Genomic DNA, 14,677 nt, shown 5'->3' on the forward strand with positions numbered 1-14,677 from the left:
TGTGCATGTCTTCCATCTCACACTGTCCTTATATTTAGTGCTTCGAGCAAACGCACCAATTATGGATGGCTGTGCAACGTGTGCTGCGTGGCTCTACGGTCGTACTTTACCTTTCGCTCCAGGGCCCATTTTTGCAGCCTCGTTCTTGTGGTGGGCTTTAAGGTGCGTGTGTAGATTGGAGGTATTGCCTCCAGTTGCTGCTACCTTCATCAGACAAAGTCTACAGATTGCCTCGTTGAGGTTTTCAGGTTCCCTGTTGGCATTGGGTTTAAACCCAAAATATTGCCAAATAGGCGCTTTTCCCGAGGGCTTTGACACCAAATCTTCCGCCATCGTCTCTCGTAACCGTAAACTCTGTCTAATCTCTCTCCTGCTCTCGTGACATCAGTGCCTAATTAGTAGACAGTGAAGCGCCTGCCAGGCGGATGGGGAGACAACACACAGTAACGAGTGTAATTACTAGATGGATAACACGCTTAGTATTTTACAAATGTAAGTTTTATTATTTGATGAACATAGGCGCTGCCGCTGATATATGAAAATGAAAAGAAAAAAAAAAATTGACAGTGGAGAGACGGTGTCCGGTGGTCGCGGTGGCTGAGTTTGACTCGCGGTGGAGCCCCGGTGGCGGCCTTAACTCCGGCATCACCGAAAACCGACTGCGGTCAAGCCAGCCTTCAATTCGGAAATACAAGTCATGTGGGCCACAGCCAATTCCCCAGCATTAGCGTCATTACGGTAAATCGTTTTTTCTCCAGATTTTATCCTGATTTAAGCAGTTTTTTTACACTTTAAACAGCTTTTATTTTGAAATGCCACATCAAAATGTCATAAAAATCACAGGGTGACACCCTGAGGTGGTCTACTAGTACTGTGAAGTGGAAGTGTTGATGCATTATGGGCGGTCTCCTTTTAATCCTAATCTGAAATTGCAGGAAACAGTAGGTTGTATAGGACAGTTTCGAGAGCCTTTATTTTGAAATGCCACATCAGAATGTCCTGAAAATCACTGGGTGACACCCTGAGGTGGTCTACTAGTACTGTGAAGTGGAAGTGTTGATGCATTATGGGCGGTCTCCCTTTAATCCTAATCTGAAATTGCAGGAAACAGTAGGTCATATAGGACAGTTTAGAGGTCCTTTATTTTGAAATGCCACATCAGAATGTCATATAAATCACAGGGTGACACCCTGAGATGATCTACTAGTACTGTGAAGTGGAAGTGTTGATGCATTATGGGCGGTCTCCCTTTAATCCTAATCTGAAATTGCAGGAAACAGTAGGTCATATAGGACAGTTAAGAGGTCCTTTATTTTGAAATGCCACATCAGAATGTCCTGAACATCACTGGGTGACACCCTGAGATGGTCTACTAGTACTGTGAAGTGGAAGTTTTGATGCATTATGGGCGGTCTCCCTTTAATCCTAATCTGAAATTGCAGGAAACAGTAGGTCGTATAGCACAGTTTAGAGGGCCTTTATTTTGAAATGTCACATCAGAATGTCCTGAGGATCACTGGGTGACACCCTGAGGTGGTCTACTAGTACTGTGAAGTGGAAGTGTTGAGGCATTATGGGCGGTCTCCTTTTAATCCTAACCTGAAATTGCAGGAAACAGTAGGTTGTATAGAACAGTTTAGAGAGCCTTTATTCTGAAATGCCACATCAGAATGTCCTGAAAATCACTGGGATATACCCAGAGCCAGGGGTGGTCTGCTAGCTCTCTGGATTGGAGTAGGTGCGGCATTATGGGCGATTTCCTTTTATTTCCAATCTGAATATTAAGGAAATATAGTTATGACAATTTAGAGGTCCTTTATTTTGAAATGCCACACCACAACCGCCTTTCACTTCTTTAATCAAACCATAGTTATTTGACTTCACTACTTGTCGGTGAATGCGACGGTGGTATGTCCTTACAAGAGAAAAAACGATGTACCGTAATGACGCTAATGTCTGCGCAAAGGGGAATTGGCTGTGGCCCACATGACTTGTATTTCCAAATTGAAGGCTGGCTTGACCGCAGTGAAAACCGCGGCAAGCCTACTGTCGACCATGCACCTGAAACATAGAGACCATAATTTCACTGATCATTCAAGTATTGAGCTAGCTGCAGTTTTTATGCAGGCTCTCACAGGGCTACAATGGAAGTCAATGGGGCATATGTAAATGCATTGGAAAAACTAGTGTAGTGCGCAGGGTGTTATCTTACCAGTCTCCGTATGCTCTCCTGTGAAATCTATCACAATCCAAATGTTTTTACATGTTTGGCATGGCTTGGACATAAGCATTCCCCTGGCACCTTTTTTCATGCACTGCTACAGTATGTGCAAGTCATGCCAAACACCTAAAAATATTCGTATTGCGAAGTTCTATTGATTAGATTCGATTCAACTTTGCACCATAGCCTACAAGTGACTTACTGGAACATAGAAATTCTGTTAAGTTAGGCCAACAATGAAATGCAGTTGACATCATGAATAGCGATTTTTCTCTGAAATGAGTATCATAACGATCTAATGACATGTTCCTTTGCAACTACATTAAACTAAAGTATTCCATGGATTTTATTTTTTTTTAATGATTATTTATGAAGATATTGGGTTTCTTTCTCATGTTTTTTCACGGCACCGGCAGCCATGTTTCATATCACTGTCTCGGTTCGCAAAGCATTGTGTGAGTTTTCATCTACCCCTCGGTTTCAAGTCAACATCTGAAAACCCTCGTTTTGGAGGGCTGTTTGAACGTCCACTAGCCCTCGATATGCCCCCTAGCCCTAGAAGTTAAGAAGAATGGGACACACTGTCCTACGCAGTAACATGCAAAATGTAGGGGTAGGGCCGAGGGCTAGGGCTAAGGGGGGGTATTGGGAAGGGAGCGCCGGGCTCTCTTCCTTACCCACGCTCCGTCACCCTGGCTCCGGCCCTCCGTACGTCTCTTCCGCTTGCAAAGTTGGCCTCGTTTCCTAATTATATGGTTTATATGAAGGCATCAGGTCAAACATCCCCCTTTTCATAACTTTGTGTTGGCCATAATTTTATTGCAGAAGGCACTAGCGACAAATAACTTGTACCGAACAACAAATTACTTTAGGCTACTAATGAATACTAAAGAATAGTCATCCTTATTTGGAAATATAGGCTTTAAAAAGACTGAAAAAAGATTTACCAAAAAATGAAAAATGATGCCTATCAATCTACCAAGATTATCTTTGGCTGGAGACAGCCCTGTCAGAGGGTGTATGCGTAGGCTCCCTGCCTCTCATTTTTTGTGACCCCATCGCATACCTGTCCGTACGCTATGAGAGCACCAACTGCCACAGAGCGGACCACCAAGGTGATATCAACCCCTACTACTGTACGCGTACGCAGCCGTCTGCATAGACTGCATCTGTTACGGATTATAACCGATTCTTAAGTGACCCGGAGCGCTCTGTTTCCTCAGGATGTGCATCGACCCTAACGATGAGATGAAGGCAGGCCTGCTGGCTCAGGCGGTGTCTGGAGAAGGGCTGCTGAAGCCGGGCCGGTGGCTGCACCTGGGCCTCACCTACACCCAGCAGCCCGAGGGCAAGAAGAACATCCACGGCCGCCTGGTGGTCTGGGTCTGCGGCGTCCGGTAGGATTCAATCAACTGATTTATTTCACAGATGTTAAAATACACTGGTTTAAAAGCCTATTTGGCCACAACCATCACATATTATACTGTAGAGGAATTACACACTATAAAGACCGGGACTTGTTTCCATTGTGTTCTTGATTATGGCCTCACTGTTCATCTTCAAACCACTGTCATGTTTTTGTTACACGTCGTTCATCTTTATTTTTGTTGTGAAGTAACAAGTAGCGAGTGTGATTTGTGCGTGAGTACAGCATGTACCCGTAACCACCCGTGACAACCCTCTCTGGACCTTCCAGGGCATGTGAGGTGTCTCTGGACTACACCCTGCCCAGGAAGTCCAGCCTGTCCTCAGACAGCAATAAGACCTTCTGCATGCTGGGCCACTGTATGCACTTCACAGAGGAGCTGTCCAAGCAAGGGGGCCGCTGGGATATGGGCACTGTCTTGCTCTTCAATGGTAGGAATTCCATATCCTGTCTGGAGTCTCTCTCTCTCTCTTTCTCTCCCTCTCTCTCTCTCTCTTAATCTGTTTTTCAACCTCTATCCCTGTCCACCTCTGTTATGCTAGCCATCTGTCAACAACAGCATCTCTGTGTTGTGGCATTTGCCAATACTGCCTCAATGTTGCTCCCTACTGGTTAAATCGTGACCTTGCTTTTTCTCCTTTTGGAATAATTATTCTGACAGCTTCAAATATTTTCCACCATTTCACCAACAAGCGTTTACAGACTCATACAATTCCTTCTCTAGCTGTATTAATATTCTGTTATGTGTTGTAACTAGTGGCTTCAGCGTGCTGTTTTGTAAGAGTTGACTGGCCCTGGGTTTGTTGATGTTGTGTATAGTTGTTGCTAGTGTGTGTGTGTGTGCATGCGTGCGCGTGCGTGCGTGCGTCTGTGGGTGTATGCGTGTGTGCGTGTGTGCGTGTGTGTGTGTGTGTGTGCGTGCGTGCGTGCGTGCGTGTGCGTGCGTGCGCGCGTGCGCGCACAGTAGATTCTCTGCATTCTACGGACAGGAGAGCGCTGGCCACAGAACGGTGCCCTTGTTGCCTGTAATTGGCCCTGAATGGCCTGTGTCTGGGCATTCACAACCTGTCATCATTAGACATGCTCCAGTCTCTCTGCCCTCTGTGGAACTCAGGCGTCCGTAGCTCCACCAGTATTTCTGGGAAGTATGAGAAACATTTTGGTCAGTCGTGTCAATTAGCACGCTGTTTTTTCATGTTTGTGCGTGGGCGTGTGTGTGTGCGTGTGCGTGTGTGTGTGTGTGTGTGTGCGTATCAGGTTCCAGGATCGGCTCAGAGGAGGCTTTCTACCTGTATGCCAGCGGGCCCGACCTCACCTCTATCATGCCCTGCAAGTACGGCAAGCCCGGTGGGATACTATCCAAGTACGTGACCCACGAGGAGCTGAGGTGCGAGCAGGTTCACGAGCTGCTGATGAAGAACCAGGATGTCGACATGGCGGCACTCGTTGTAAGTGTGTGTCCGCCTTTCTCTGTGCTGCTTATTGTACCGTAATAACCCCCTCCACCTCTCTCTGTGTGCTGCTTATTGAACTGTAATAACCCCCTCCACCTCTCTCTGTGTGCTGCTTATTGAACTGTAATAACCCCCTCCACCTCTCTCTGTGTGCTGCTTATTGTACCGTAATAACCCCCTCCACCTCTCTCTGTGTGCTGCTTATTGAACTGTAATAACCCCCTCCACCTCTCTCTGTGTGCTGCTTATTGAACTGTAATAACCCCCTCCACCTCTCTCTCTGTGCTGCTTATTGAACTGTAATAACCCCCTCCACCTCTCTCTCTGTGCTGCTGTAATAACCCCCTCCACCTCTCTCTGTGTGCTGCTTATTGAACTGTAATAACCCCCTCCACCTCTCTGTGTGCTGCTTATTGAACTGTAATAACCCCCTCCACCTCTCTCTCTGTGCTGTTTATTGAACTGTAATAACCCCCTCCACCTCTCTCTGTGTGCTGCTTATTGAACTGTAATAACCCCCTCCACCTCTCTCTCTGTGCTGCTTATTGAACTGTAATAACCCCCTCTGGCTTTGGAAATGCCCCTTTCTTACCCTGCTGCTGAGGAGTCTATCTTTGGTTTGTATTTAGACAGTAATTGAATAAGCACATCTGCTGCAGCACCCAACAGCAAGCTCTGGAGTTCTGGAGGCAGGGAACTATTATCTTGTCCGTTTGCCTCTTTTTATGCTGCTCCGTGTGTCAGAATGGTTCAGTTAGAACCTCAAAGTAAGAGACAAATGTCATGCAGCTGGTCATTTTGTGCTAGAGTACACAGTATTATTTTCAACCGCAAATCTCCTTCAGTATTTCAGTGCATGCAGCTTGTTCTATGAATTGTTGTGCATCACTAATGCATCATGCATTATTTATTAGGCTGCTGTAAGGAGTTATTTTCTCCAGCAGTGAGTTTTATTTCTGTTCTCTTGAGACAAAAAGTGGTTATTTTCCTCGTCCCTGCTTAATTGCATACATACACTGTACATAACCACATGCAATGTTGGAATTAATCATATCTACAGTAGATTCAAGATTCAATGTTGTTGAACAGTTTCAATTAAATCATGTTGTATTTGTGTGTGTCTGTGTGTGTATGTATGGGTGTGTGTCTGTGTTTGTGTGCCCGTGCATGTGTGTGTGTGTGTGCGCACGTGTGCGTGTGTGCATATGCGTGTGTGTGTGTGTGTGTGTGTGTCTCCGTCGTCTCACACAGGAGAGCTTGGCGGTGGTGTACGCCCCCAGCAGCCCCAGGGTGTACACCATCTACGAGCCGGTGATCCGTATGAAGGGGCAGGCCAAGACGGTGGTGTCCCAGCGGCCCTTCAGCTCTAAGGAGGTGCAAAGCGCCACTCTGGAGCCGCCCTCCCTCCGAGGCCTGCTCCCGTCCGAGACCCGCGGCCTCCAGAGCGTCCTGCACAAGATCGGAGGCACCGGGAACTTTGTCTTCCTCTTCGCCCGGGTGAGGATGTTGGCCTAGCTAGACCCTTTTGGTTTTTCCTGGAAAAAAACTTGTCAACAGGAGAAAAAAAAAAAAGTCTGTTCTTCTTCGTTTCTGTCATGGGGGGCCAATCACAGTGCTCGCTAGGGCATACAAACGCAGAAGAAGACCAGACTTTTTTTTTTTCCCCAAGATAAGTTTTTCACAAATATATTTAAGATATTTATTAAGGCAAGGCGCAATGTTATGACAAGGTAGTATGTCCCAATTGGATGCCTACTGCTTGCAAAGTATGTACTTTCTAAGGGCAGCTGTAGAAGGTACTGGTAGTAAGTAGTAGAAGTATGCGATTCGGAACGCAGCCTGACTCTTTCCTCTGCTGGGACCAGGTTTGTGGAGGCGGAAAGCAGCAGCTAACAGCCCTGTAATGGGCTAGACGTTGGCCGCACCGTGAGGACAGGGGCTGCGTTCCGAAACGCGTACTTCTACTTATTACTACCAGTACGTACTACAGCTGCCCCTAGAAAGTATGTACTCTGCACGCAGTACGCATCCAATTAGGACATAATAATAATGCTAACATTGTGCCTTGAAACTTGACCACATCCGTCACTGTCCATGAAGTGACATTCGCCCACAGCTGGGATTCCTCAAAACGCCTCCAGCACGACTCGCACATGTGACATAATTTCCATTGAGCACAGGATTGTGGGTCAAAATAGCCAGAAAAGTGTGCTGGCTTGCATACTGCAAAATATGACCGGATGTAGTAGGACATCCTGATATTTTTGCCATACTGCATGTGGCATACTACTGTATGTATTGGGACATACATTTTTGGCATACTATATAGTATGGAAGTACGCGATTCGGAACGCAGCCAGGGTCTCCGCTTATCTGAACGTGTCTAATGGGATTGGTCTGGATAGTAGTACTGTATGAATACTGTATGTCTGCGTCTGTATATTGTCATGTTCCTGTAACCTCCTGGATAGAGTAGACCATGCTCTCTCACCACACAGACTGTCGAGGAGCAGATATTCCATTTGCAGATATTTTTCAGTGCCCTGAGAGAGCAGGGAGCAGTTGCCAAGAAGAGTTCTGTCACGTCATTTCTACTCCGCGGAATTATGCATGACAGGCCAGCTGGCACAGAGTGTTCTTATTCACTCGGTCTCACCGTCTCCCTCCCTCCCTCCCTCCCTCCCTCCCTCCCTCCCTCCCTCCCTCCCTCCCTCCCTCCCTCCCTCCCTCCCTCCCGTCAACATCTCCCCACACATCTCCCTCCTTCCCTCCTCTACCTCTCCCTCTCCTCCTTATCAAACCATCACCCTCTCTACCTCCCCTCCCTATCGCCCCCATACTCTCCTCTCCCTTCCCTCTCTCCCTGCCCTCCTCACCCCCCCCCCCCCCCCACCTCTCCCCTCACCCAGGCGGTGGAGCTGAGCGACTGTGAGAAGACCCAGGCCCTCGCCCTGGAGGTGCTGCTGTCCCTGGCCAAGTTCAACCAGCACCGCATCCACGAGATGGACTGTTACCACGCTTACTCCATGATCCACCAGGTCCTCATCAAGTCCAAGTGCATCGTGGGATACCACATACTTAAGGTGAGGCGCCTCAGCCTGTGCAGGATATTGTCCTGTTCTTACTAGTTTGTGCTGAAATGATGTGATATATCCATCCAGTAGTATCATCCGCAGGGCTCTGGTGGTGCTGTGAGGTGCGCAACTGTGTTCTGATGGTCCTGTTACCCGACGCCCAGTCTGGGCTGTAAGCGAGCCGCGTGCTGATGCTGACGCTGTCTGTCTGGATTAAACACTAGGTCGCTGACGAGAGATGGGACAGGCTCTGGTTTCCACTGACCAAGCCTCTCTTGTAGGGACAGAGACCAGAGCTCACACCTGCTGGCACCTTCACCCATTCACACACACACACACACACACACACACACACACACACACACACACACACACACACATCACACTCTGTATTCGACAGTGGCAAAACAAGTTTTGTTTTAGTGTTTGCCTTGTCATCAAATATATCACTATTGCCTACTGTACCAAGGTTTTTCCATGTTTTGGTGCCCCCAAAGAGATTTTATCCAGAGCCAAAGGAAAATCACCAGTGCTCCCGGCTCGGGTCCTGTGCCGCTCGTCCTCCCCTCTCTCTCTCCCACATTTCCTGTCTCTCTCAATTGTCCTGTCCAATTAAAGCTGAAAAGCCCTAAAAATATCTTTAAAAAATGTGTTTGATAGCTTGTTCCAAGTGCAGCCCATCCCTCTTTCTTGCATTGTCCATGGTTTTGGACCACTAGTAATGAGATACTTAATAGACAGGTTATCAGTATCTTAAAGGTTTTGTCTTCATATCCATTTTGTGTCATGTCGGGAGATTTCCCATGATTGTGAAAATTGAGCTCAGTCAGAACGACAGCAAAGAATATAGGCCTATATATGCTGGTAGGCTACTCGGCATAAAATGTTTCCCCCCAAAGTTGTGCGCGCATCACCCCCCAAATTCTTCATTCTGAGCCAGGAAAACCCCTGTGTACCTGTCACTGTCACTGTCAATGTCACTTGCTGATACCCTTCTAGTAAACTGCCCTACTGTACATCAGCGTGCGTATTAAATATAACGCTGAGGCTTACAGTATAGTCAGTCAGTGTAAGAGAGTTTTCTAAACCAGGTCTCCCACAGAGACCACAGAGAAACCACAAGAAGGAGATTTATTCCCACTGCAGCGGAGTGGTCAGTTTTACAAATGGCATCAGCCGATCAATAGAGACAGGACATTTCTCTGGTGAGTGAAGAGCGGTCGTGTTGACAGATTGATAACCACTCAACGGAGTTTCTGAGAGATCTATTGATCCTTCTCCTGTCGTTGAGGAGCTTAATCATCTCCATCTAGGTTGGAGGTATTGGCATTTCCGAAGATCATATCTGTTCTTCTGTTTTCTGACGGTTGTATTTTTTTTGTTCAAGGTGGTGCTTACACACCCTGTTATTTGTATTGTTGGTGATGTCGGTTGGTTGGTGTGTGTGTGCGTACTGTACATATACTGTAGGCGCATGTATGTGAAATATGAATTAGGGATAGAACGATTATCGGCCTGGTCGATATTATCGGACAATATTCAGCATTTTTACAATTATCGGTATCAATTGCCGAAAAAAATGAATGAATTTTAAAATGTGCTGCTGTGGCTCTGATGCAGCCGATTCTCTGTCTGTATTCACCACTCTGGTCTCGTGAGATGTCCCGCCCACAGCCCTGTCTAATCAGCACAGCTACATCTCTAGTCTAAACAGCCCTGTCTGATCAGCACAGCTACATCTCTAGTCTAAACAGCCCTGTCTGATCAGCACAGCTACATCTCTAGTCTAAACAGCCCTGTCTGATCAGCACAGCTACATCTCTAGTCTAAACAGCCCTGTCTGATCAGCACAGCTACATCTCTAGTCTAAACAGCCCTGTCTGATCAGCACAGCTACATCTCTAGTCTAAACAGCCCTGTCTGATCAGCACAGCTACATCTCTAGTCTAAACAGCCCTGTCTGATCAGCACAGCTACATCTCTAGTCTAAACAGCCCTGTCTGATCAGCACAGCTACATCTCTAGTCTAAACAGCCCTGTCTGATCAGCACAGGCTACATCTGTAGTCTAAAGGGCATTTCAAACAAAGTTTTGTTTTATTCTAAATTTTGATGCCAATATTTTAATTTTTCCTGCAACTGTATATCTGGGGTGTGTTCAAATTCAGCGAACAGAGCCAACGTTTGCGAACATTAGCGAACTATTTTCCATTAGCTTTGTGTTCGCCGCAAACGTTTGCTAACAGAAGCGAACAGTCTGGAGAGGTAGTTCGCCAGTAACGGAACGAGGATCACAATGGACCCAGGCTTGTAGCTAGTAATGGTATTTTGTAACATTGTTGCGTTTATGCAAACTATTTGGAACGTTCATTAAAAGCCGTTCAAATGTGACTGTTTGGAGAAAACATGTTTGCGACGAATGTTCGCCTCTGTTAGCTGAATTTGAACGCAGCCCAGTTATCGGTATTGGTATCGACCATGAAAAAGCCATTTCAGTCGACCCCTAATTCTATTATTGGTGGATTCAAATAAAACATTTACTGTGTGTATGTGTGTGTGTGTGTTCCTGCAGACTCTGCTGGATGGCTGTTGCAGCGGGCCCATCCTGACCCTGGGGGAGGACGGACAGTTCCGCCTGGACGCTGAGTCCACAGCAGTGGTCCAGGACATCAGGCTGCTCTCTGAGGTCCTGCTGGACTGGAAGATCTGGGCCAAGGCTCAGGTAAACACACACACAAACACACACAGTACATACACACACACACACACACACACACACGTCAGACACTTTATAATCCTCATGTCAATTACAAAGCCCACAATAACTTAATCTCTTTGTTATGTTAACTCTGTGCTTTGTATTTTATTCATTTAATTTATTTAACATTTATTTTGCCAGGTTAGCTCCTTTGAAATCAATCATCTCATTTACAAGGGAGACCAAAATAGCAGCATAAAAAGTAACAGACAGAAACAACAAGAAGAGATTTGAGATTTGTTTAAATGTAAAATGCAATACAAATAAAATGTATTATTGTTAATAATAATAATAATAATAATAATAATAAAAACAACAATTAAACGACAAGGAAACATAAAAGAAATGCATTAAAGTTACAGAATGTACAATTAAAATACTTATGGATATTGTACCAAGTACCAAACAAGCTTGAGCTTACCTGTATAAGAGCTTTACTGTAAAAGCAATAAGTTTCCAGTCTTGTTGAAGACGTTGTCCCTCCGTGCTGGATGTGTGTGTTGTCCTCTGACTCTGCGTTGCCGCGCGTCTCTCCTCAGTGTGGTGTCTGGGAGACTCTTCTGGCCGCGCTGGAGATCCTGATCAGGGTGCACCACCCGCAGCAGGTCTTCAACATCCGCCAGTTCCTCAGGGCCCAGGTGGTGCATCGCTTCCTGCTGGCCTGCCAAGTGCTACAGGTGTGTTTGTTTGTTTGTTTGTTGACGTGCTTCAGAGCACCTCCTACCATTCTGGGAAACCTTTCCTATCTCTTTCCTACCTTCTTAGGTCCTTTTAACAGACCGGCGGACGCCATAATGAAATGCTGTTTATTAATGCAAAGTGTTTGCACACAGGGCACCCTTAACTAAAACAGAGCCCTGGATCTCAATCAATGTCACTCCCTGTCAAAATAAAGGTAAAAAAGAAGTTTAAAACGAAGTTTAAAAATAATATTTGTCCTTTCCCCCAGGAACATCGGGACTCGCATCTGACCGCCATCCCACAGGAAGTGTGCCTGTCGTTCGTCAAGATCATCCAGGAAGTGCTGGGTTCCCCTCCGGACCTGGACTTGCTCAGGCTGGTCTACAACTTCCTGCTGGCCGTTCACCCGCCCACCAACACCTACGTCTGCCACACGCCCACCAGCTTCTACTTCTCGCTCCACATCGGTGAACGCGCGCCCCCTCTACTCTTGCCATCGCTGCATTACACAGCTAAGAACAACCGATGTAGTGCAGTGGAATACACCTTTAAGACGGAATGTATGACGTCACGTCTGGGAGTTCTAGAATGGGTTTATGATATAGTTAGCAGCAGCTAATGCAATATGCATAAACGTGCCTAACTTGTAGTTGTAGTTGTTCTTTAAAAGATGCCTAAACTTTTACGTCCGAGTGGACATCGGATCATTACAACCGCAAAGGTTTGTTATGATGACCTCGTCCGTGCCTGTGGTTGAATGCCAGTTGTTGTCCCTCAGACGGTAAGCTGTACCAGGAGAAGGTCCAGTCCATCATGTACCTGAGGCAGTCCAGCGGTGGGGGCAAGTCGGCCGGCAGCTCTGTGATCTCTCTCTCCCCCACGGTCTTCGCCGAGGCCGGCCCTGAAGGTCCTTACTTTACATTACACTACATTACATTACATTACAGTCAACACCACCTGATTTTGTGGGGGGTGGAGGGTTGATGACATTTGTTCCTTAAAAGGTCAGCGCTGCTTGAAATGGAAAGTCCTAATTTTTTCATGACTGGAAGTCATCTTCAACAATCCCTTTGTTACTGCGCTGTGCTGTAATAGTGCACTGTTGCCCCTCTGTGGGGAATCTAGCTAAATCAAACCAGGTTTTTATTTAAGGTTTAGAACGTCAGTTCTGTTACAGATGTAGTCCGTCCATGTACAGTAACTAGCGTCACTCAAAACTCCCCTTCTGTGTCAAGTGTCAAGGCCCACCCTTGATGTCAGGGCTGACTGCGTACTGCACTTGTTCCTCGCAGGACACCTCCACGGCCCCTCCCCCGAGCACGGGGCTGACGGGCAGTCGCAGCTGCTGCGGCCCCCGAGCCTGGCCCCCTCGCCGTACTCCTCCCCCACGCTGACCCCCCGCCTGGGCCGCGGGGGCTCCGGCGAGGCGGGCGAAGGAGAGGCAGGCGGGGCGTCGTCCCTGGCCACCCAGCAGGCCCTGGGCAGCACGGAGACCCTGAAGAGGGCGGCGGGAGACGAGCAGCTCCTCAGCAGCTGCGAGTCAGCCAAGACCATCTGCGACTCTCAGGAGGCGGGAGGAGGAGGAGGCGGAGGGGGAGGAGGAGGAGGAGGAGCCACCCCTTCCATCAGCGTGGAGGAGGAGCGTGAGGAGGCGGCGGAGGTGGACAGCCTGGCGGAGGGCAGCGTGAGCGTGGCCGAGTCGGAGGACCGCTTCGACTGGGCCAGCGACGAGGCGCCGCGTAGGCCCGACAGTCTGAGGGGCATCCAGTCCTTCCAGAGGAGCCAGAGCAACCTGGCCAGCCTGGGCCTGGCCTTCCCCGCCCAGAACGGCTCGCTGGCTGCCGGGCGCTGGCCCGGCGCGGCCGACCGCGGTGCCCTTCCCGAGGACTGGGAGAGCTACACCTACTCCCCCGGGTACGAGAGGGCGCACAGCAAGACTGACTCCAACGACAGGTACGCCGCCTACTGGTCCGATACGCCTCAGAACACACGGCCTCAGAACCTCCTTTCATTTCCCCCCCCAAGTTGTTTTTATTGTGACTTTTACTTATACAGGGTCGTCTCCTTGAGATGAGAAAAATCTCAAGAGAAAAATCAAGAGAGGCCTGTCAATGTCTATCTGTCTATCTCTCTATCTGTCTGTCTGTCTATCTATCCATCTATATTATCTATCTTATCTAACTCATTTTATAACTTGCAACCTTTAAACTGTCACTGCCCTTAAGTAACCCAGTCTGAGACCCACCACTATGGCAAAGGTCATTTGGATATTTGTGTTAATCAACAGTTATCAGGTCATACTGGTTCTGTCCTGTGATGTCATACCACGCTTGGTAAATACCTAGCTTGACTCACCCATATCCAGCCTCTCACATTAATAGAGCTTTTGTTCAGCTTTGCATAATGACTGACACACACAGAGACACAGTGTGACTCATCATGCTAAATGTTATCTCTTCGGCCATCGATGGAAATGAGTTTCCACGTTTCTTTTATTTATTTTTTTTATTTATTTTTTTACCTCTACCTGTGTCCCTACTGAGTGTGGCCAAGCTCTCTTTGATAAGTTCCAAAGGCGGCCCTCCGATGAAGGACATCTGCTAATTACTGTGCATCCTCTGCTCGGCTGGCATCTTTGTGCCTGGGTGTATGAAATCCCCCGGCCATCTGCGGTTCATCTCTCTCAGCCTTCATGTGTAGTACCACCCCCTCAGGTTTCAACGAGGCATTGAGCTCAAGGACGCTTTTTGCAGTCCGTATCACTTCCTTCCAAAAGCCCATTCTGAAGCCTATTTCAATAGCCTGGTCTTTGTTTGCTGATGGAGCAGGCTTTGCGTCGGCTGTGCACACAATTAGCGCCTGTCTTCCCCCCACACTGGCGACAGTCTTAATCCACTAGCCGAGTGCAACAGAAAAACACCTTTCACCATCAATGAGGTGACAGACCTACAACCTTGGATAATCCCTCTGTGTTAACCCTAATGTGTTTCACATAAAATCTTTCATTCCAATTAAGAAAACGCGTGTCTTATTGGCGACGTGATCCATGTGGAATCTTCCTCTT

General features: G+C 47.5%; 1 protein-coding gene across 5 annotated transcripts in view; it reads left to right on the plus strand.

Moving 5' to 3' along the window:
- The window catches only part of lyst (lysosomal trafficking regulator), a 93,810-nt gene that overhangs the window by 47,747 nt on the left and 31,386 nt on the right, over positions 1-14,677 (plus strand). For all 5 annotated transcript variants that reach the window (XM_084460122.1, XM_084460123.1, XM_084460125.1 and 2 more), the window contains 10 exons: positions 3,445-3,618; positions 3,918-4,078; positions 4,905-5,095; positions 6,353-6,598; positions 8,011-8,184; positions 10,747-10,896; positions 11,472-11,609; positions 11,882-12,080; positions 12,392-12,520; positions 12,906-13,566. In XM_084460122.1, the coding sequence (XP_084316248.1) occupies positions 3,445-3,618; positions 3,918-4,078; positions 4,905-5,095; positions 6,353-6,598; positions 8,011-8,184; positions 10,747-10,896; positions 11,472-11,609; positions 11,882-12,080; positions 12,392-12,520; positions 12,906-13,566 (2,223 nt within the window). The remainder of the gene's footprint in view (positions 1-3,444; positions 3,619-3,917; positions 4,079-4,904; positions 5,096-6,352; positions 6,599-8,010; positions 8,185-10,746; positions 10,897-11,471; positions 11,610-11,881; positions 12,081-12,391; positions 12,521-12,905; positions 13,567-14,677) is intronic.

The sequence above is a fragment of the Borostomias antarcticus genome (assembly GCF_949987555.1).
Source record: "Borostomias antarcticus genome assembly, chromosome: 2".
NCBI lineage: Eukaryota > Metazoa > Chordata > Actinopteri > Stomiiformes > Stomiidae > Borostomias > Borostomias antarcticus.